Here is a 24,225-nt window from a genome sequence, read left to right as displayed (position 1 = left end):
CAAACAGTGAAGTTAGAGATCGCCACTGTCCTCTAGAGTGAAATTCCGCCACACCATTTCTATGGGATTTTGAAAGGCATATTTATCAAAGGATGAACTTTCACTTTCACTCACTGATTAAAAGCCCATAGAAATGAATGGAGAGTGGCGGAATTTCACTCTACAGGACTGTGGCGACCTCTAACTTCACTCTTTGATAAATATACCCCTTGGTGTTTTGTGTGAGTCCATGATTGGCTCAAACAAGCAACTCCATTGTCACCTACTTCATCTGTTGTGGTCTAACTCAGAACTTTAATCTCATAATTTATCTCATATATGTGTATATCTAGAGGGCCATTGGTTGTAGACATTTGCTTTAAATAAAGGAGAACTAAATCTCTACTCTGCATTTATAGGCCATCGTTACAAACAAGGACACTTTTTCCTTGTAATAGACTCTGCTGGGGGGGGGTGGCAATAGAGGGCAGTGGATGGGGCTTTTGTCTGTGCGTGGTGGGTGGTTAGTTCTCTTTAACAAAAGGGATTTGTGTCTGGCAGTGATCCCCGACCAGTAGCTCGTGAGCAGCAACATAATGCTCCCCAACCCCTTGAATGTTGCACTCAGTTGCCTCAAAGCAGGTGCTTATTTTTGAATTCCAGGCTTGAAGGCAAGTTTTGGTTGTATAAAAACCAGGTGTACTGCCAAACAGAACCTCCAGTAGGCTGCCAGTCCACATAGGGGCCATCAATAGCCAATCAAAGCCCTGATTTGGCACCACCCAGGAACTTGTTTCATGCTTGTGTTGCTCCCCAACTCTTTTTACATCTGAATGTTGCTCACGGATGAAAAAGGTTGGGGACCCCTGGCGTAGGGAGTAGTCTTTGTCTAACAGCCTCACCATCTTTCTAATTATGGATCCCTTTATTGAGTGCCTGCAGTCTATCTTATATTAACTGATGCAAGTGAAAAATGCACATGTACAAGTATGGAACTTTTCCCCAGTCCACCCTACTGGTAACTTCTATAATACGGGGAAACTTTATGATACAGGTATGAGATCTGTAATCTGTAGGGCTGCCACCCGTTTAGAGGCATAATACTGCCCTTCATGTCAGGGGGGGAGCTGTGATGTCACTTGGGGACAGGGACATGGGCAGAGCAGAGATAGCGAACGACTTATAGGGTGGATCCCCAACCTTTTTTAAATTGTCTTCTGCCTACCCCTAGTCCACACCTCTCAGTCTTCCTCCCCTCCTGACACCCCCCCTCCATCGCTGTCCCTCCCCTCCCTCTGTCACTCTCCCCTTCTTCCCCTCTGTCCCTCCCCCCTCTGTCGCTCCCCCTCTCCGTTGCGCGTGCATGGGCACACGCATGCGCGTGGGGGGCGGGGCTTGCTGGCCAGGTTGCCTAAGACACCTGGCCCGGCCCTGCTGGGACCTGTGTCATATTGAGCAAGTGATATGGTTTTAAAGGCTGCTCAGCTTGCTCTGTTTAGCTCAAAATCTAGAGTTGAGTTTGGTTGCTATAAATATGGATGTCCCCTAGATATTAGCAGCTGTGGAGCAAAGAACACATTGCTCATCTGTGATATCTGTTCATTGGTTCATAATAGTGTTGCCACCCTTTCTGGAAGAAAATACCAGCCTTCACCCATTTTTATTTTTGTGTCCTATTAATAATATTAATATCAATATTCATTTTAACCAGCCAGGTAAGGCAAAATGCCCAGTCTAAATTATCTGGCCCAATCTAAAGTATCTGGCTTTTTGGGATCAGGCCCCCCTTGCATTTTAATGTTAGTTAAACATTAAAGGAGAACTAAAGATCAACAAAGAATTATGCACAGTTTTGCAGATTTCCAGCACATTTTGTGGGCTGCTGTCAGTTACCTGAGCTTAGGAATCCAATCACACTTTAGACTATATACAACTCATATTAGAAGTCTTCTTAGATTCACATTACATGGCAGCATAGAAACAATTTTACACTTTAATAGATAAATAATCAGCTTCCATGACAGATGTAACTTCTCTAATGCTTTGCCGATTTATGACAATCCAAAAACGTAACTATTCAACAGCACAGCCCGGGTCACACTGAGCATGTGCAGGGTCACTGACACTCAAAGATGACTTAATAGGATAAAAAACATAAGGAGCTGCTCCGGACAAATTTCAAGGCCTTGATCATTACTGTTATAGGGCTGCTGATTCAAATGGCTTGTACTGTAAATTTAATATATACATTCTTTATTTAAGCTTTACTTCTGATTTAACTACTAACAAAGTTATATACAGTATATTTATGAAAACATGGCCACCCCTCTACAGATCCTAAATAAGCATATACCCCCAAACTTCACCCTAGAGTTTGGAAACCACTTGTTCTAGAGTGCTGTGTGTGTAAGCATTACCTTTATTTTGGTACCTACTGTAGATTCCTCTGTACGGCAGCAAAACACTTTAGTACAAGTATGGGATCCATTATCCGTAAACCTGTTATCCATAAAACGGGAAGGCCACCTCCCATAGACATTTTAATAAAATAATTAACATTTTTAAAAATGATTTTTTTCCTTTGTAATAATAAACAGTACCTTGTAAAATATAATTAATCCTTATTGGAAGCAAAACCATCCTACTGAGTTGAATTAATGATTATATGATTTTTAGTAGACATAAGGTATGGAGATCTCTTATCTGGAAAACCGTAAAGCCTGAGCATTCTGGATAACAGGTCCCATACCTGTTCTGGGGAAACAGCAAACTTTCAGTGAATGCAGTGCAATGCATTTTTGTAAACCTGTTATCCAGAAAGCTCTGAATTACAGGAAAGCCGTCTCCCATAGACTCCATTTTAATCAAATAATTGACATTTTGTAAAATGATTTCCTTTTTCTCTGTAATAATAAAACAGTATGTTCAAATTACAAAAAGATCCGTTATCCGGAAAACCCTAGGTCCCGAGCATTCTGGATAACAGGTCCCATACCTGTTCTGGGAAAAGAGCAAGCTTTCAGTGAATGCAGTGCAATGCATTTTTGTAAACCCGTTATCCAGAAAGCTCTGAATTACAGGAAAGCCGTCTCCCATAGACTCCATTTTAATCAAATAATTAAAAAATTTTAAAATTTTCTTTGTAATAATAAAACAGTAGATCCAAATTAAGAAAAGATCCGTTATCCAAAAAAAAACCTAGGTCCCGAGCATTCTGGATAACATGTCCCATACCTGTAGTAAGACTGTCTTCACTTCACAGACATTGCATCTCAATATATATGGCTACATTTACCCAAAGGAACGGCAATGTGTTACTGCTACCCTAGAGATCATGCTCAGGTGATGCATTCTTTCTGGAAGTCTATACATAGTATACATATAGCATTATCAAATGGTAAAAATGCATTTGTTCTGATATAATTATATTAGGGAGCAGTTCACAAGTGTCATATGCACTGTATACGTAAGCTAACGATACCATTTTGTATTGATTTAGGCATGGATTCCATAGATTATTAGAAGGTGATTTAATGGCCCTTGGAATATGTACAAATAACAGTATATTTTGCATTTTCTCTCTTGGCAGATGTTGTGCCTTATACAGCAGGTATGTATGTTTCAGTGATGTTTCTCTCATGGCAGATGGCTCTCAGGCATGTTTGCTGAAAAAACTCCCAGTTGCTTTTAATAACCAGCCAGTAGTAGTCACCATTTCAACAGTCCTGTATCTCTGTAAAGGGGAACATTGAGTTTGAATGCTCCAAATCAAATGATTAAAAAAAGCAAACTACAGTTGGTAAAAGGCATGCCCCTCAACAAAACTAGAATTGCAAGCAAAAATGTAGCAGTAGTTGTTCACCTTTGAGTTAACTTTTAGTATGACGTAGAGAGTGATATTCTGAGACAATTTGCAATTGGTTTTCATTTGTTATTATTTATGGCTTTTGAGCAGGGCCAGGCCAGACGCCCTAAGCAACCTGGAGAGGGGTGAGCGACGGAGGGTGTCGGGAAGGAAGGGGAGTAACTGAAAGGTGTGGACTAGGCGTAGGCAGAAAATTATTTTAGAGTTAGCTGCCCAGCGCCCCCCTATTATTGTACCCAAGGCAGCTGCCTCTTCTGCATTACCCCTAGTTCCAGCCCTGCTTTTGAGAATTTAGCTTTTTAACCAGCAGCTCTTTAGTTTGCAAGTTCAGGATTCTGGTTGCTAGGGTCCAAATTACCCTGGCAACCATTCACTGATTTAAACAAGAGACTGAAATATAAATGGGAGAGGGCCTAAATAGAAAGGTGACTAATAAAAAGTCTCAATATAAATACATTTGTAGCCTTTCAGAGCATTTACTTTTTAGACCCCCATTTGAAAGCTGGAAAGAGTCAGAAGAAGAAGGCAAATAATTACTAACCCATTAAAAAAAAACCCAGTGAAGACCAGCTGAAAAGTTGCAAAGTATTAGTCATTCTATAACATACTAACAGTTATCTTTAAGGTGAACCACACCCCTTTAAATTAAGTGTTGGTCAGATGTACATGTAGATCAAATAAGTAACGTAACTAGAGGGTACGTGATTTTTGGCCCGGAAACAGCGGCGTGCAAACTGCCGGGAGGCGATGAGGGGGTGCGGGCCCTGGCACAATCTCACCCCCTGCTCCCCCGGTAGTTCTGCCACTGGATCAAATGCTTACAGGACAGAAACCAAGAGAAATGTGAGGGCAATGATGAGAAGTGAATGTCTCATATGAAAGCCTTCACTGCACCTTCAGTAAACAAATATATATATTTATAGTCAAAATATATATATATATATATATATATATATATATATATATATATATATATATATATATATATATATATATAGACCAAAAATACTGTACAAAAACCGCACTCACAGGACTTTATACAGGTGCAAAAAAGATCTGTTTATTTTTACGACGTTTCGGCTTCTATTACTGAAGCCTTTCTCAAGTGGTGTCACCACTTGAGAAAGGCTTCAGTAATAGAAGCCGAAACGTCGTAAAAATAAACAGATCTTTTTTGCACCTGTATAAAGTCCTGTGAGTGCGGTTTTTGTACAGTATTTTTGGTCTACATAATCTTTGAATACTGCACCCAGGCAGCTGTTTTTTCATGCATGAGTGCTCCAGTTTTGTGAGAATATATATATATATATATATATATATATATATATATATATATATATATACTATATATATATATATATATATATATATATATACTAAAAGTTATTAGGGTGATACATAACAGTGCCAACCCCAGTGCTGTACTAATGGACTTAAGTTGGCCATAGACGCAAAGATCCGATCATACGAATCATCGCACGATCCGACTTCCCCATCTCCCGACCTGCCACTAACCATTCCGATCAAATAAAGTAGAAAAGAACAGATCAGCCGATGTTCTGCCCCTGACAGCAATCGTACGAAAGTTATGTACAACCAAAGCTGGTGACAGTCTCCCACTGAAAATCGTACGATCAGCAATACACACAGAGATATTACCCGCAGCCGAAAGAAATTTTTTAACCTGTCCGATCGACCAAACGACCGATCTCCGCAGGACAAAAAATGTCTGGACTCTCCAAACACGGCCCGAAAATCGTACTGTTTGCGTTTATGGCCAGCTTAACACTGAATGGAAGCACACTTTGTATGTATTACCCTCGTCAACATGCTTTCTGCTTTTCCTATATATATAATATATATATATATATATATATATATTCACTGCATATCGGCACTCACCCCCCCTTTACAGCAAAGGCCGGGTGCTCACCAAAAATGATATAGTCCAATTATAGAAAGCACTCAGAGCACCTGATTTTGATAAAAAAAAAGTGAGCAGCGTTTATTCCATCTCCATATCTACGTGTTTCGATCCACATGATGGTGCCGTGTGGATCGAAATGCGTAGATAGGGAGACATAATAAACGCTGTTCAATTTTTTTATCAAAATAATGTGCTGTGAGTGCTTTCTATAATTAGACTTTATACAATATATATATATATATACACTGCACTCTTACCAGATTATAGACAACTTCGGGTGCAAGGGTCAAAGGTTCTTCATATAATGCAATGAAAGGACCCACACTGCATATTTGCGCGAATAAATTGTGTTTTATTTAATGCATATCCAAATAGAACACAATTTATTCACGCAAATATGGAGTGCGGGTCCTTTCATTACAATATATATATATATATATATATATATATATATATATATATATATATATATATATATAGATATATATATATATATAGATATATAGATATATAGATATATATATATCTAAGTCCAAGGGTTGCCAGCACACTCGATAAAGTTACTTAAATTTGCCTGGGTGCAGTGCCAATAAATTATCCATAACTACTACAAGAAGGTCTTATACTACTCTCAGGACTTATAAAAATCATAATATTTATTATAAATGACTAACGTTTCGGCTAGGTCCCTTCTCTTTGAGAAAGGCTAGGGACCTAGCCGAAACGTTAGTCATTTATAATAAATATTATGATTTTTATAAGTCCTGAGAGTGCGGACCTTCTGTAGTAGTAGAAGTAGTTGTATATATATATATATATCTATATATATACTGTATATCATTAATTCAATCATTGCTGTTCTGTGGATTTTCTTCTCTACACTTCAGCTCTCTATAGATTCCAATGTTTCATCTTTTTTTTAAGCAGAATATAACATATTCAGGTTTAAATCACATAATTCCTCTAGTGAATATATTGTTCCTTGAATTATGGAAAAGAAATCCAGATTTTGAAAATGGGGAGCTGGGAATGCCAAGTCAACTTTTTAGTGTGTTTTAGTGCCGGCCAATGAAAGTGTTTGTGTCCTTTCTCGGGGTAAGATGTTTTCATCTGATGGAGCAATTGCAGTCACAGGGTAGAAGTCTTCTTTGTTGCAAGGGAACAAAAAGAGGCTTATCACTCCCAGATCTCTGCCAGCATCTCAGAACTTGGTCCTTCAAGAATCCATCTATATAGAGACTTCATATTCCCGTGTGTCCTACAAGGAACAGATTATTGGCGTCAGTTAAAACAGATCTTCAAGCAAAGAAGCCTATGTGTGAACACATACAAGATACATTTGCGTTATAAATCACTAGTTCAATGCCTTTTAGAAATAAAAGTTCATTTAGCATTTATAACAGAAGGAGCTGTGAAGTTTCCATATCACTTTCATAAACATTACCGATTACCGCAATTTCAGCAATCCGGTTGCTAGGATCCAAATTCCCTAGCAACCATGCATTGGTTTAAATAATAGACTGGAATATGAATAGGAGAGGGCCTTAACAAAAAGATGAATAAAGATGAGTAATAAAAAGTAGCAATAACATTACATTTGTAGCATTACAGAACATTTGTTTTTAGATGGGGTCACTGACCCCCATCTGAAAGCTGGAAAGGGTCAGAAGAAGAAGGCAAAAAAAAACTATAAAAAGGAAAAAATTAAGGCCAATTGAAAAGTTGCTTAGAAATAGGCATTTTATAATAAACTAAAGGTTAGTTTAAAGGAACAGTAACACCAAAAAATTAAAGTGTTTTATGGTAATAAAAATATAATACAGTGTTTCCCTGCACTGGTAAAACTGCTGTTTGCTTCAGAAACACTACTATAGTTTATATAAATAAGCTGCAATGAGGGCAGACATTTAAAGGAGAAAAAGCTCAGGTTACAGAGCAGATAAGATCTGTAGAACATAAAGGTGTTATCTGTTATCCACTATTTAACCTGTGCCATATAGCCTTTTTTCAATTGCCACCATTGCTACACAGCAGCTTGTTTATATGAACTATAGTAGTGTTTCTGAAGCAAACAGATCAGTCTTACCAGTGCAGGGCAACAGTAAATTATATTTTCATTACTTTAAAACACTTTAATTTTTTGGTGTTACTGTTCCTTTAAAAGTGAAACACCTCTTTAAGTTTTAATATAATAAATGCGACTAATGAAAATTTCACGTATTATTAAATCAAAAGCATTCAGAGATCCTGAGTTTAGTTGGGTTACTCACCCCTGTCTCAAATGTTGGATTGTCAAATTCAGATTCAACAGTAACTTGATCGTATGGAGGAGATGAAGATAAAGGCAACCGAAGGGGAGCTTTACTTTGCAGCCTATGTAACAGAAGAGTCAGAAAATGTTTCTTTTACAATGGTCATTGACAAGCTGGCAGTTTCATCTATTAATTTTTGGTTAAAGGGCATGTAAAGGCAAAAAAATTAAATCCCATTTTTACTTTCTTTAATGAAAAAGAAACCTATCTCCAATATACTTATAATAAAAAAATGTGTACCGTTTTTATAAGAAACCTGACTGTATGCAGTGAAATTCTCCCTTCATTTACTGCTGCGGATAGGAATTGTCAGATGGTCCCTAACTGCTGAGCAGGGAAACAATCATACTTATGAACAGCAGGGGGAGCCCCGCCTTACTTCCCAGCCATGCAGAACTCAAGCAGCTTTGTTTATGACGATCCCTAAGCAGCCCAGACCACACTGAGCATGTGCATAGTCTTAGTCTTGCAAAGATGTTTAATAAAGTTACAAGATGGTGACCCCCTGTAGCCAACTTTGAAAGCATAAATTATTTGTTTGATTAGGCTTGTGGTGCAGTAAGTTCATGTCTATATTTAGTATATAAAATACAGCATTTCTAGCCTTATTCTATTTTAGACTTTACATGCCCTTTAATTTAGCGTTTCTTTTGACCCTGCATGGACTGTTATAGATACATTACTATATGGATAATTCATATCTATGGATGTTTCAAATTAAAATTCTAGCTTAGTGCTAAGTCAAATCTCACTTTCATTTTGAACCCTGTTTAGATATTGTTATCCTGATGAAGGCCGGTACATACCTTTACACTAAACACTGTTTTTATCAGTCAGTTTATGGGGTACGTACCATAACTGTAATATGTATTGTGGTGATTCTATTCACTTATTAGCAGAAAGGTTGTGTTCACAGCAGCTGTTACAGTTGAGTCTGTACAGTTGAGCCAAACTCATGGTTCTGCTTCTCACCACCCATATACCCCAGCTACCCATGTTGCTGTCAATGTGAACCCCTAAGTGAATGTCTTTACTGAAGCGGGAATAGAATCTCTCCGTGGTGCTCGCTGGAATAACCCCGGGCCGGTGCAGTTTTCTGCTGATAGGAGCACCGGCCCGGGGTTTCAGGTAAGTAAATACAATCACTTGGGGGTGCTTAACATTTGGCTCCCCAAGTGCTAAACGACTTTCCTTCTCCTTTAAAAGCAGAAATAAAATTCTGCATGCTGAATATTAACAATAACTGGAAGCAATTAAACAGAAATAACTATTAGTTATGAATATTATAATCATCATGGAATTTTATCAGTATTCTTTTATTGGCTTTTAATTAACAAACCTCAGAAAGGGTAAACATCACACAGGGGAACAGTAACTTTAATGATGCATATTAAATCACAGCAGTTTCATCGTTTCAAAGGGTGTTGCACCAAGTCATTTGCAAGCTAGTAAACTAAGGTACAGAAGGTAGGGAATGTGTAGATGGAATTAAAACAAGGAAAGGTATAGATTTCTGTGCACTATGTAAATTGAGAGACCATGCTCCAATTCTCATAGGTGGTTAAAGATAAGTGTTATGCAAATAAATAGTTTCTTAAGACTTTTCAGCAATTCAGAAGAAACTCCATTGTGGAAACCCTTCTTTTGTGGGCCTCATGGGCGATAGCCTCCAAATTATGGAGCTGACACCAAAGGGGAGATCAAACCAGTTGTTGGGGGGAAGCCTGAAGGCCAGTTGAGGTGAATGCTTATTTAGGGCAGAGAAACACGCTCAGATTCAGGGAGATTTAGTCGGGCGGCGATAAATTGCCTCTTCTTCGGGGCGACTAATCTCCACGAACTGCTACTTCGGGTGAATTCGGAAAACGAAGCTCAACGATTGCCATCCTGCCGGCGATTTACATTCTAACTGGCGGGAGGCAGTTCGAGGAGATTTGTCGACTAATCTTCCCGAATCTGAGCGCGTGTCTCTGCCCTTACAGTCCCAGATACTACTTAAATCTACTTAAATTCCAGCTTCATTGTGTTGTGGTTGACTCCACCACAATTACACATGACATCACTAAAGTGATTGTAGGTCCTGATCAAACTCCACTTACTGTCTTCCTGGTTCTCATATCTGGCCTGTTTTTTTCCCATATTCTTATTAAGATTTTACAAGAAACAAAGTTGACATGCATTACAGTAAATACTGTATATAGTAAAGAATTTGTCAAATTAACGGTTACTTATAGTATTACATAGGATACACTTTTATATAACTCTGCTATCATTACCAGACTACTTATGTACTATGAATTCTGGCCTGTTTTTGACTATTTTGAACTCTGTCCCGACATGTCTGAATGTGGGGTTGGTTCTGCTTAATCCTCTTTTACCACATTACTTGTCCTGATGGCCTTTGGCTCTAGCAATAAAAACAATGCCATGTCTGATGTCATTGCCTTTATGTTTCTCAAGTTTCCCAAATTATACAAAGCATATTAGTAGGTTTGTGATTTAAAAATTTTCCAAGGAATTATTTTAGGAAACAGCTTGGAATACTTTGATTTTGCCAACATTATGGCTGGACTATGCAGAAGACCGGCACTCACAGAACCCCAGGCATTAGTATATAAGAAAAATATTAACTTTATTTCTATAAAAAATATATATATATATTTCTATATATTGCTGAATAAGTTTAATGGAAACATTGTGATGTCTGTGACTTTACTACCCTTAAGGGTTTAAATGCTGGGGACTGAAGAAGATATTCGGATGAGTGGTGAAACGTTTTAAAAAAAACTCAAGAAAATTCAGTAGCGTTCGACTTAACTCTACTAGATACTGTGTATAAACTTTATTCAAGAACACAGATTAAAAAAATGCATTTTGTGCCACATGGAATTGAATCATAATTCCCCAAACCTTCAAAGAGATTTATAGTCTGCGAAGATCCGAGTCTCTTCTTTGAAGTTTTGGGGGATAAGCACTTCATGTTAACATTAGGGAGCAATTCCGATGTACTATTGGTACAGTACTGTTTCCGTTGTAACTTACCATAAGACTTACAAATAACCAAATAGCAACTCAAATGGAGCAGCTGGATTGGCCAATGAGATAACTTTCAACTTAAAAACTATCCTTGGTTCTTAATTAAAACCCCCTCCAGCTAAAAGCCCCTATTTGCCACCATTCAGTGGCCCCCCTCCCTGAATATAGTGTTCTACTAGAATAAGTGCCCCGTCCAGCAACACTGACCTCTATATGCAGAGTAGCACAGCGGAGCTCAGGGCGCCATGTTTGGTAGCTTCGGTATCTTCCTGAAGTGAGTGCACTTAAAGTAGAACTTAACCCTAAAAATGAACATGGCTAAAAATGCCATATTTTATATACTAAACTTATTGCACCAGCCTAAAGTTTCAGTATCTCAATAGCAGCAATGATCCAGGACTTCAAACTTGTCACATCTTGGAAAGTGTCTCCAACACTCACATGCTCAGTGGGCTCTGAGCAGCTGTTGAGAAGCTAAGCTTAGGGGTTGCAATTTATCAAGCAGAAATTGAGGTTGGTCTGTAATATAAGCTGATGCTACAGGGCTGATTATTAAATTCTGCTGCTAATTGCACTGATTTCTGTGCTGCCATGTAGTAATTATGTGTATTAATTACTAATCAGCCTTATATTGTGACATTTCTATTCTATGTGTACTGTATATTGAGTGGTCCCTAAGCTCAGTAAGTGACAGCAGCACAGAGCATGTGCAGTAAATCAGCAGAAAAGAAGACGGGGAGCTACTGGGGCATCTTTGGAGACACAGATCTTTACTGCTAAATGGCTGTGGTTGCCTTGGGCTGGTACAGAAGCTCAAAACATAATGTGCAATATTTCTAGCTACTTCTTTAGTTAAGCTTTAGTTCTCCTTTAAGATTTTGGCACATGTGCAGTTGGAGCCAGAATCTCAGTAAATTACCGAAAAGAAAGAAGAGTATCTGGAAGATTTCGAAGCTACCAAACATGGCACCCCTGAGTTTCCTATCTTAAAACTAAAAAGTTTTTGGCAAAGCAACTAGTGTTCTCTTACCTTGAGAAATACAAGTAAATGGAGGCAATCAACAGAGCCACCATAATAATGGGTACAAAAATGGCCAGCAGGATGTGGGTGCCTTCCATTGGACTGTCTTCAGTCGCAGCTTTTGCCACAGCTAAAGAAAAGATACGGATTCAGAAAAGTAAAAGTATACAGCTGATCAAAATTAGCTTTTTCACGTAATTCACATGGGAAGCAATGGGAATGAGTTGAGAAGATTTGGGGCATTTTGAGGTTACATTTATAGCCAGGAAGTGAGCAAAGCAACCCAAACAGCTCTATTGTCCATTAGCTCCTAACACCTATCTGTCCCCATGAATAATGTATTATTAACATTAACATGTATTTATAGAGCGCCAACATATTGCGCAGCACTGTATGGATTCTTTATGGGTTATGACTTTTTGATATCGATTTTGGGACACAAGTAGGCAAGTACCTGGTGCCAAAACAGCTGCTAATGTAGAGATTAAAGGCCATTCAGCAGCAGAGCAAACTCAAATATTCAACTGTTAGCACTATTTAGATCTGGTAATAAATGCAATGACTATTACAGGAGGTAATGAACCAATGGTAGATTTTTCTAAATCACTACTTCATATGTAAGTGTGCGTTTTTGTTTTGATATCAGTTATAACACTCTCTAAATCCTATTTCCATCCTGGCAATTCTTTTAATGAACTGGAATAAAATGAATAGGGGCAGGCTTGTAGAAAATTGCAAAACATGCAATATTTATGAATGAAATTTTAGTAAAACTAGAGAAGTTCTGTGGTATTGGTAAGGGAAAAAAAGATCTTGTTCTTGTACTCACCTTCCACACTTTTGTCGCTATAAAACTCTTTATATGAGGCTGAAAAAAAAGAGTAGATGCTGAAAGGTCAATTTCCATGAATAAGCTTTCTGTCAGCAATGAATGAAATTAATATTAGAACTAAACTGTAAAATCATTGTCCCTGACAAAATAATGTAACTTGTCAGATTTCGATCATTTAATAAACCCCTTGGCACTGTGAAAAACACAGGAAAGTCACACAGCAAGCAAAAGTATTGGATCTAGGAGAAGCTAAACAAACATTCTGAATGGAGAACCAAGAGGGAACAAAATATCAGTATACTATTACTGACTGTTGATTCAAACATCCTCAATAAACAGTTGAAGTCAGATGTCAAGATAGTAAAGGCTGTACATCTATATATGCCTTATTATCATCATTATTATCCCCTCTAACCTTATGCTGTTACCTTTGCAGATGGGTGGTGGACTGCTCCATACTGAGGGATGCCCTGGCACACACTTTATGCTTTGTTCTCCCATCAGCGTGTGCCCAGTTATGCAAGTGAACCTGATGGCCTCCCCTGGTTGGTACATTCTCTTCTCAGGCTCTTGATGCCCATTTTCTAATGTTCCGGGGTTAGCACATGGTTCATATTTCTCGGCTAAACAAATAAACAAACAACCAAAGTCACAAACTGATATTTTTCATATAGATGTTTCTCTTCCCTTTAACATTGGAAGTCCATGAGGAGATAAGAAGAGAGCTACATTATATACAAGACTGAAGACTCCCTAGGCTCCTGCTTAGACCCCATAAGCTGTCAACTCTCCCAGGCTTGGGTAGAAGGGGTTTGTTGGTTCAGAATGTGATCTAGGCCATAAGCTGTGGTCAAAAGTCTCTTAGAAATCGCCCAGGAGGTTGACATCTCTGACATACATTCCAGAGACCTTTCAGAGACCCAGTCACGACTGCTTATGCACAAAGATTCCTTTAGTGGCGGTGGTGTCTACAGCAAAAAATATCAATACCCAGCATTGAATACTGGGAGTTATCTGTCAATAATGTGAATTATCAGCACAACCCATGTGCAGCCCATCAGTTACATCAGTGCTGTCCAACTTCGGCCCCTGACCCCCCTTTGTGTGACCCCCCACATGAAAGTCTGCCTGCTGTGACTGCTTACCTTGTGTAAATTTAAAAGGTATCAGTACTGAGATTAACACCTCAGATTTAGACTATTAAATCCTGCATTGTTCAAACCTTTAATCCTTCCTGCATTGTTCACACCTCTAAAGCCCTATACTGTTCACACCTCAGACCCAGACTGAAAGCGCCCACATTGTTCACCTGTTCACACTCATACAAACTGCTAGAGGGGCACCAGCATTGTGTCACTGTATGTAGCACAGTATGAACTGTTCATTTTAGTGGTTTCACTGTCTCCTGCTGTATTCTGCCTTCCCTATGCTCCCTGTGTGTGTGTCATACTCTGCCTGCCCTATGTCCCTTGTGTGCGCCATACTCTGCCTCCCCTATGCTCCCTGTGTGTGCCATACTCTGCTTGCCCTATGCACCTTGTGTGTGCCATACTCTGTGTCCCCCAGTGGCGTAACTACCGGGAGAGCAGGGAGTGCAACTGGGCCAGGGCCCGCACGCCAGCAGGGCCTCCCTGGAAGATCGCGCGTGCTGCAGCCGGCAGGAGTCAGCTGCAGCCGCAAAGAAAATGCGCACGGCCCGCACCAGGGCCCGCCCCCACCTAGTTACATTACTGGCCTCCCCTAAGCTCCCTGTGTGTGCCATACTCTGCTTGCCCTATGCTCCTTGTGTGTGCCATAGTCTGCTTGTCCTATGCTCCCTGTGTATTCCATACTCTGCTTGCCCTATGCTCCTTGTGTGTGTCATACTCTGCCTGCCCTATGCTAATGTACAAACCAATGGCGGCTTCTGGATAGACCTGGAATGGTGGGACCCACTAGGGCTGGGAATCACCAGGCTTCTTCCCAGTACCCAGATGGGCCAGTCCTACCCTACATTTGTTAATGACCCCCACACACTGTATATGTCCAAAATGACGGAATTTGCTGTAGGTGAGAATGCTGTAACAAAGAGTGTTTTTATTGATTCATTCAAACTTACGGACACACTTGGGCGAGCGGTCACTCCATTTGGGTACACCCGCCTGGCGGTTGTAGCAGGTGATGGTGCTGCTCCCGGTAAGGACGTATCCCTTATCACAGACATAGCGCACAGTGCTGCCCACTGGGAATTTGGAGACAGAGATGATCCTGCGACTATGAAGAACATCTCCAGGGTCTATGCAGGTGTTCACTGGTTATATGACAAAGACAGGCATTGCAATAAATGCAGAGTGAAAAATGTCATATCAATCACCATATCAATCACCAATCCTCGGTGGTGCCAAGGATTGTAACCATAATAAAAAATAAATCAAAACACTTGTCTAAATATAACAATACAGTCTTTTCACCTGGGGCATTTGGATGGCTAGACATATTAGAAACATGTTTTACTAAAAAAAACAGTAGGGGGAGCTGTGATCACATAAAAGTCATTGCTATAGTGAAACAATGGCATTTTCAGATGAGCTACAGTTAAGGCCTTGTGATGTACAGAAGAATGAAAGCCCATAAATTCCTGATTGCTTGTGTACTACTAAAATGCATGTTTATGTTAAGGGAAGTTATAAACTGAATGTGCCGTGTACTCTTCTACTGTAGTACATCACTTAGAACATTAGCTGTTATTAAGCTGAGAGAGGAGAACAAGAAAGATACAGATTTAATATGCTAGGGAGGAAAGTGAATGGATTGTTTGGTATTCAGTGTCACTGTAGATGTATTTTATTTACGCATATGTTTAGTGACAGATGAAAATTAGCAGAATTCTGGTATTATGTTCAAGGACTTGACATGTGCGTGACCAGAAATCTGCATGTAAAAATGAATGCCTCTTTATCTGCTTCCCTCTAGTCTATCTTGCTTTATATCATCTCTCCATCTTTCTCTCTAAAGAGCTTATGCAAGTGCAGTAAGTGCTGCAAAATTGCAGCCGTGAGATCCCCATCTAACCCTGAACCACAGCAAGTTTTGCTCAGTGCCTTGGCCACAGGGAAGGAGAGTGATGTGCATTGTTGGTAAAAACACAGTGCTTCTTTTGTGGACTTGCTGCCTTGTACCCCAGTGGTACATGAACCCATAAAACTTAGTTTTCAAGCTTGTGGTCTGTCCTGCCTATGCTGCACTCTGTACCTTAATGGATTCTTTATCTGGTTCAAGGTGCAGAGCAACGCCAGAAGCTCTGTGCTGCAACATTAGGAAGCACATTTCTTTTTTATAAATCTTAAAGGAAAACTATAACCCCCGCACAATGTAGTTCTCTATAAAAGGATATTGTATAAAACAGCTCAGGTGTAAAACCCTGCTTCATGTAAATAAACCATTTTCATAATAATACACTTTTTTAGTAGTATGTGACTTGGGTAATCCAAAATAGAAAACTGCCATTTTAAAAAAACTAAGGGCCGCCCCCTGGGATCGTAGAATTCATGGTGCACACAAACAAACCATATATGTTAGGTCACATGAGCCAATTAACAGACAGAGTTGTGTCTTTTGCTTCCACACTTCTTCCTGTTACAGTTAGAGTTGAAGTACACAGACCATCACAAAATGGTGGTTCGAGGCAAGAGATGTAAAAGGGCAATATTTACTTAAATATATATATACCACTTTGGTAAGATTCTTTAATACTTCACTTAATATGATCTTAACTATCTGTTGCTTAAATATTCATTTTGGAGGTAAACTCTTCCTGGGTCCTTCGATCCTTCCTTCCTTGGTCCTTTGATCCTTCCTTCCTTCCTTCGATCCTTCCTTCCTAGATCCATTGATTCTTCCTTCCTTCGATCCTTCCTTCCTTCCTTGATCCTTCGATTGTTCCTTCCTTTGATCCTTCTGTCCTTGATCCTTCAATTCTTCCTTCCTTCGATCCTTCCTTCCTTCAATCCTTCCTTCCTTCGATCCTTCCTTCCTTCGATCCTTCCTTCCTAGATCCATTGATTCTTCCTTCCTTCGATCCTTCCTTCCTTCAATCCTTCCTTCCTTCGATCCTTCCTTCCTAGATCCATTGATTCTTCCTTCCTTCGATCGTTCCTTGCTTTGAGAAGCAGTGATGTTTATGTAGGGTCACTGTACAGGACAAATACTGTATTGTATGATTATACAGTGTAAGGCTCATAATGTCCTCCAAACAGAAAAAGGGTCCAAATGAGTGATGGAAGAAGCTTGAAGCAAAGAGAGTAATTTATATGAGATTTACAGAGGGTATTGGCATGTGATTATTAATAAAGGTTTGGTTTGTCAAGAAAGTCTGAACAGACTTTCACAGAAATAGAATATGTTATGTACAGTGAGGTAACTAGATGTTACTGGGCCTCACGGCAAATTCATTTTAGGACCCCCAACATATCCGGAGGTAGACATGTTTTACCAATATATGTTGAAATTTCTCATTATTTAATTAGTGTAATGCCCGAAGGCGCAGTTGAAGTAAGGACCAAAGAGAAGGCAACAATCCAAGTTCGCGGTACAGAAAAGGGTTTATCAAAGAATGGTCGTAAAACAGGCAGAATGGTCAAGACAGGCAGTACAGATTCAAAGTCGATAACAGGCAAGGTTCAAACACGGATAAGCAAAACAGAATATATCGCACCCAGGAACTATATGAAATAGACCTATAATTGGGCAAGGTCAGGATGGGAATGAGGGTCTTTATAGTCCAGTCTATTGGCGCCAAAATTGACGCGCTGGCGTCAGACGCAGACGCCAGCGTCCCCACGCTGACGCCTTGACGCCGGCGCCCGATTCTGACGCCGGCGTCCGTTCCGTCGCCGGCGACCAATCACAGGGCAAGAAGGAGATGATGCAGGATGATTGCGACCACCCGGAGCCATGTGCAGGGAAGAGGAATCGCCATTTTGGACGCCATCTTGGAGCAGGTCAGTAGACTCCATTACAGTACCCCCTTCCTTAGGGGGGGCCTCAGGACCACCGGGACCAGGACGGGAAGGAAACTGCCTATGAAACCTGCGAACAAGGATGGGGGCATGGACATCCGACTTTTTCACCCAAGAGCATTCCTCGGGACCGAAACCCTTCCATTCGACAAGGTACTGGAGAGCGCCCCTGGAAAAACGAGAGTCCAGAATCCTGCTGACTTCAAATTCTAAATGGTCATCGATAACAACAGGAGCTGTGGAAGAAGAAGAGGGGGAAGACACTGCAGGTTTAAGGAGAGACACATGAAAGGCATTAGGGATCCGCATCTCGGGAGGAAGAAGAAGACGAACTGCCACAGGGTTGATGACCTCGATGATGGGAAAGGGACCGATGAATTTGGGGCCAAGCTTAGGAGTGGGAATCTTGAGGCGAATATTCCGTGTAGACAACCAGACCTTGTCACCAGGAGCATAGGGTGGGGCGGCAATTCTCTTCCTGTCGGCAAACTTCTTTTGAGAGGATGAACTCTTTTCCAGATTAGCAGTGGTGGCCTGCCAGATGGCCAGCATATGAGCGGCTTGATCATTAGCAGCAGGAACATTTGTGAGTAAGAGATCCTGAGGGAATGCCAATGGGTTCCGGCCATACACACAGAAGAAAGGAGATTTCTGGGAAGAAGAATGTAAAGAATTGTTATGGGCAAACTCCGCCCAGGGAAGAAGGTCCGACCAGTCGTCTTGACACAAAGACACATGGCAACGAAGAAATTGCTCCAAGGCCTGGTTAACACGTTCAGCGGCACCATTGGACTGGGGATGATAAGAAGAAGAAAATTGAAGAGAGATATTTAAAGCATTACACAGTGACCTCCAAAATTTAGACACAAATTGGGGACCACGGTCGGACACAATTTCTGCTGGGAAGCCATGGAGGCGAAAAATATGTTTAATAAACAGTTCTGAAAGTTCAGGAGCAGAAGGCAGTTTGCGGAGAGGAGTGAAATGAGCCATCTTACTGAATCTGTCGATAACAACCCAAATGACAGTGTGGCCGGAGGAAATGGGCAAATCGACAATAAAGTCCATGGCGAGGTGAGTCCAGGGTCGAGATGGGATGGGCAGTGGAAGAAGAAAACCCTTGGGAGGAGAATGTCCGGATTTAGACACAGCACACGTGGAACATGAGGAGACAAAATCTTTAACGTCCTTTCTTAAGGTTGGCCACCATACTAGACGAGATAAGAGCTCGGTCGTCTTCTGAATTCCAGGATGTCCGGCCTGTTTGGAACTATGAGACTGAGACAAAATAGCAAGACGAAATTCTGGAGGGACAAAAGCAACACCAAGAGGAGTTTCCGCAGGAGCAGAATCTTGAGCGGACAACAATTGGGAGGCACAGGAAGGGAACAAGGCAGCAATAATCTTGATGGAGGGTACCACAGGTTCAGGTTCCTCGGACACAGAATCTTCGGGAATAAAGCTTCTGGATAAGGCATCGGCCTTCCTGTTTCTGGAGCCAGGACGAAAGGTAATGACAAAATTAAAACGGGAAAAGAAAAGTGCCCACCTGGCTTGCCGGGGATTCAGGCGTTTGAGGGTTTGGATGAACTCAAGATTCTTATGGTCGGTAAAAATCGTCACAGGAACCGAAGAACCCTCCAGTAAGTGTCTCCATTCCTCCAAGGCTAATTTGATGGCAAGTAGTTCACGATTCCCCACATCATAGTTCTGTTCTGGGGCAGAAAATTTTTTAGAAAAGAACGCACAAGGATGGAGTTTACCGTCAGAAATGGATCTCTGTGATAAAACTGCTCCAGCTCCGACATCAGAGGCGTCGACTTCCATGAAGAAGGGATGTAGAGGTTCTGGGTGCCGAAGAATTGGAGCGGAAGAAAAGGCCTCTTTGAGGGACTTGAAGGATTCCAGGGCTTGAGGAGACCAGTGTTGAGGTTTGCCCCCCTTACGAATCAGGGCCAGAATTGGAGAAAGTCTGGAAGAAAAATTTTTTATAAACTGTCTGTAATAATTGGCAAAGCCGACAAACCTCTGAATGGCTTTGACACTAGTAGGAAGAGGCCAGTCCAGGATTGCAGACACCTTGGCAGGATCCATCTTGAAACCTAGAGGAGAAATGATATAGCCAAGGAAAGGAATAGACGAGACTTCAAAAGTGCATTTCTCCAATTTAGCAAAGAGATTGTTCTTCCTTAGTCTGGAGAGGACTTCACGTACTTGGGCACGATGTTCCAAAAGATCTTTAGAAAAAACAAGAATGTCATCCAGATAAACGACCACACATAGACCCAACAAATCCCGAAAAATATCATTAACAAACTCCTGGAAGACCGCAGGAGCATTACAGAGACCAAAGGGCATGACCAAATACTCATAATGTCCATCACGGGTATTAAAGGCGGTCTTCCACTCGTCCCCTTCACGGATCCGGATAAGATTGTATGCCCCCCGAAGATCCAGCTTTGTAAAGATATTGGCACCCCTAAGTTGATCAAACAGTTCAGAAATAAGAGGAAGAGGGTACCTGTTTTTAACTGTGATCTTGTTGAGTCCTCTGTAGTCGATGCAGGGCCGCAAACTACCATCCTTTTTCTCAACAAAGAAAAAACCTGCACCGGCAGGGGAGGTGGAAGGACGGATGAATCCTCTCTGAAGATTCTCCTGGATGTATAACTTCATAGCAGAAGTTTCCGAAGGAGAGAGTGGGTAGGTGCGGCCCCTGGGGGGCATAGAGCCGGATAGAAGTTCCACTGGGCAATCGTAAGGCCGATGGGGAGGAAGAATCTCAGCAGAAGACTTGTTAAACACATCGGCAAATGCTTGGTATACAGAGGGAAGAGAAGAATTAGAGGACACAGAGGAAATTTTGACAACCGGAACAGTGGGTAGGCAGTTCTGTAAACAAAAAGGACTCCATCTGGAAACTTGCAATGTGGACCAGTCAATGACTGGATTATGTGCACATAACCATGGCAGTCCCAGGACAACCGGAGTGGAAGGGCAATCAATGAGGAGGAAGGATAATCTCTCCAAATGCAAGGTGCCCACCTTAAAAGAAAGTTCCTGAGTAGAATGCGAGACGAAGGCAGACGACAGAGGACGATCATCAATCGCCAGGACACGAAGAGGAACTGCCAAGGGTTGGAGAGGGATGGAATGACATCTTGCAAAGGATCGATCCATGAAGTTTCCTGCAGCACCGGAATCTAGAAAGGCTTGTGAGGAAAACTTTAAAGAGCCAAACTGGATCTGCACCGGAAGAAGGAAACGTAGAGTAGAAGAATGGGGAGAATGACAAATCCCACCCAGGTAAGTCTCCCCGAGCTTACCTAGGCTTTGGCGTTTCCCGGCTTCACTGGACACTCCTGGGCAAAGTGGGCTTTACCCCACAGTAAAGGCACAGGCCGGCAGCCCTTCTCCGGAGTTTCTCCTGTTCGGACAGGCGGGCCCGCCCAATCTGCATGGGTTCTTCAGCCGGCAAGGAGGAAGAAGCAGAATCCATAGGAGCAGGAGGAAGCTCAGGGGAAACAGGATTGAAAAGCAGGGGTCTCTGGAAGCGGGGGGCCAAAGAAGGTTGGAACCGGGGGTACCTCTTTGTACGCTCTCGGTCGAGTTCAAGCTGGAACTCCCTCTGCCGGGTATCCACCTTCACCGCCAAGGCCACCAGATCCTCCCACCGAGAAGGAATTTCCCGGGAAACGAGGTCATTCTTAATGCGTATAGCCAAGCCGTTGTAAAAGGCCGCGTGGTAACCATCGTTATTCCAGGAGGTCTCTGCCACCAGGGTACGAAATTCAATGGCATACTCGGGAACTGAGCGAGTGCCTTGTTGAAGCTGGAACAGTCGAGCCGAGGCTGCAGTAGTACGACCAGGAGCGTCAAACACCGTCCGGAGTTCTTGGAGAAAGGCCCCGGCGTTGTCGATCAGCGGGTCTCTCTTCTCCCAAAGGGGAGACGCCCATTCCAGAGCCTTCCCCTGCAGACGGGAGATGACAAAACCAACCTTGGCTTGCTCGGAGACGAACTGGCCTGGCTGCAGAGTGAATTGAATTTCACATTGGTTAATAAAACCACGACAAGCTTTTGGGTCTCCGCTGAAAAGAGGTGGAGCGGGAACACGAGGTTCAGACACCTGGAGAGGAGCAGGAATGGCAGGAACAGGCACAGCCGCAGGAGCCGCTGGAGACATGGCAGTCAATTTCTCCAGGATAACATCAATTGCCTGGCCAATTTGAGACTGCTGGGCTTCATAGGATTTCATGCGAGAAGCCAATCCCCGAATGGCCCCTCCGACATCGAGGGGTACTTGGGCCTCCTCCGAGGGGTCCAGGGCCCAATTATACTGTAATGCCCGAAGGCGCAGTTGAAGTAAGGACCAAAGAGAAGGCAACAATCCAAGTTCGCGGTACAGAAAAGGGTTTATCAAAGAATGGTCGTAAAACAGGCAGAATGGTCAAGACAGGCAGTACAGATTCAAAGTCGATAACAGGCAAGGTTCAAACACGGATAAGCAAAACAGAATATATCGCACCCAGGAACTATATGAAATAGACCTATAATTGGGCAAGGTCAGGATGGGAATGAGGGTCTTTATAGTCCAGTCTATTGGCGCCAAAATTGACGCGCTGGCGTCAGACGCAGACGCCAGCGTCCCCACGCTGACGCCTTGACGCCGGCGCCCGATTCTGACGCCGGCGTCCGTTCCGTCGCCGGCGACCAATCACAGGGCAAGAAGGAGATGATGCAGGATGATTGCGACCACCCGGAGCCATGTGCAGGGAAGAGGAATCGCCATTTTGGACGCCATCTTGGAGCAGGTCAGTAGACTCCATTACAATTAGGGCCTAAAGGTGACCCCTATAACTCATTGGTCCCTCTTCAGCTGTAGGGTCTGCATCCTCTGTAGTTACACCCCTGTTATGTAGGATGTTAATTAAACTGTAGTTCATGGGTCCTACAGAATGAGTCAGAGTTACTTTTTGGTAAGTTTGTTAAGAGACGTAATAAGAAAATTTCTCCATTTACCCAGGTTGTTGTAAAAAGTTCATTCAAGGTGTACACAGTAGCTTAAAAGAGGAACTGTATCTTCTACTTAACCCCAAGGTTCTGGTTCTCGTCCCACTCTTCTGCCTTTAGCAGCCGCCTTTGGCTTTGGGAGGAGCCCTCCGCTACTTAGATGCCTCCAGGTTTTATTGTGGGAGAACCAAGGAAAGTGTTCTGAGCAAATAAGGGAACCGAGTGTGCTGTTGTACAATGGGAAACAAGGAACGTAGTCAAAAGCCAGGCCTTTATCCATCAGTCAATGTGGAAAAGATAGAGGAGACGTAGGAATAGCCGGGTCACTCGCCGGCCAAACACACATCAATATTGCGGTACCAGGGAGTAGGGATGGGCGAATTGACCCGTTTCGTTTCGCCAACAATTCGCCGCCGATGCCCATTAAAGTATATTTTGTCGCGCGGTGAAATTTTTTTGACGTGTGTCTTTTTTTTTTGTTACAACACCGGTTAAGGCACCAGAGGCTACCGCTTTCATTTGAAGCATCGTAAGTGGTTCCTTACTGTAAGGAGAGTGAGTTTGTGAAATGCCCTGCCGGGTGATGTGATGGCACATTATATTAATGCCAGTATTAATTCACAGACGTTATATAAATGCCTTTAAGTGTGAATTTGATGATTTCTTCAACAAGCATAATATCATAGGATATTGTGATCTTAATATCTACAGTTAATTATGTATAGGTATAAATAAATAATTTATATAAGTGAGTATATTGATCTGTATAGGTATGTGTATCAATATGCACTAGGGTTTGTTGGAGGGGTATGAACAAGCATAACTCTGTATAATTTAAGTCCAGAAGATCGATACATCTGAGCTGTGGGATCGATAATATTTTACTGTATGTGTCTCCAGTCAGCGCTGAACTCTGAAAATTAGGTTTTATTTGCCATGGTGTCGGAAGTCTACGGAAATACACATTGTTTAGATGATCTCCTCTTGTCTTTCTCTTCCAGATTGTTATTTAAAAGTAGGAGAAAAAGACTACTTTAAACAATTCCCATTTCTTAAATATATTGATTCCAGCTGGCACAATGTTAAATGTTAAATGTGTGTTTCTTAGGGCATGTTTCTTGGGACGGCACAGGTGGGCAGTTTTGACTATTATAATTAGTGCTGTTCTCAGACATTTTTCAAGTGGTATCACTGAAATGAAGTTCTCATTAGGTAGAGCACATTACACTACAGAACACTCTGA

The 24,225-nt window shown here is 41.7% G+C and overlaps 1 protein-coding gene across 1 annotated transcript in view; it reads right to left on the bottom strand.

Annotated features, from left to right (window-relative positions):
* Positions 1-6,538: 6,538 nt before the first annotated feature.
* LOC108707439 (seizure protein 6 homolog) overlaps positions 6,539-24,225 on the bottom strand; it is a 356,731-nt gene continuing 339,044 nt past the window's right edge. Inside the window, exons 12-17 of the mRNA XM_041581718.1 lie at positions 15,071-15,262; positions 13,401-13,595; positions 12,970-13,008; positions 12,150-12,270; positions 8,042-8,144; positions 6,539-7,029 (exon numbers count right to left, since the gene is read on the bottom strand). Of these exons, the coding sequence (XP_041437652.1) occupies positions 7,000-7,029; positions 8,042-8,144; positions 12,150-12,270; positions 12,970-13,008; positions 13,401-13,595; positions 15,071-15,262 (680 nt within the window). The 3' untranslated portion in view covers positions 6,539-6,999. The remainder of the gene's footprint in view (positions 7,030-8,041; positions 8,145-12,149; positions 12,271-12,969; positions 13,009-13,400; positions 13,596-15,070; positions 15,263-24,225) is intronic.

This window comes from Xenopus laevis, chromosome 2L, assembly GCF_017654675.1.
Source record: "Xenopus laevis strain J_2021 chromosome 2L, Xenopus_laevis_v10.1, whole genome shotgun sequence".
Lineage (NCBI taxonomy): Eukaryota > Metazoa > Chordata > Amphibia > Anura > Pipidae > Xenopus > Xenopus laevis.
The sequence above is the reverse complement of the archived record's forward strand: the minus strand, read 5'-3'. Positions and strand labels throughout refer to the sequence as shown.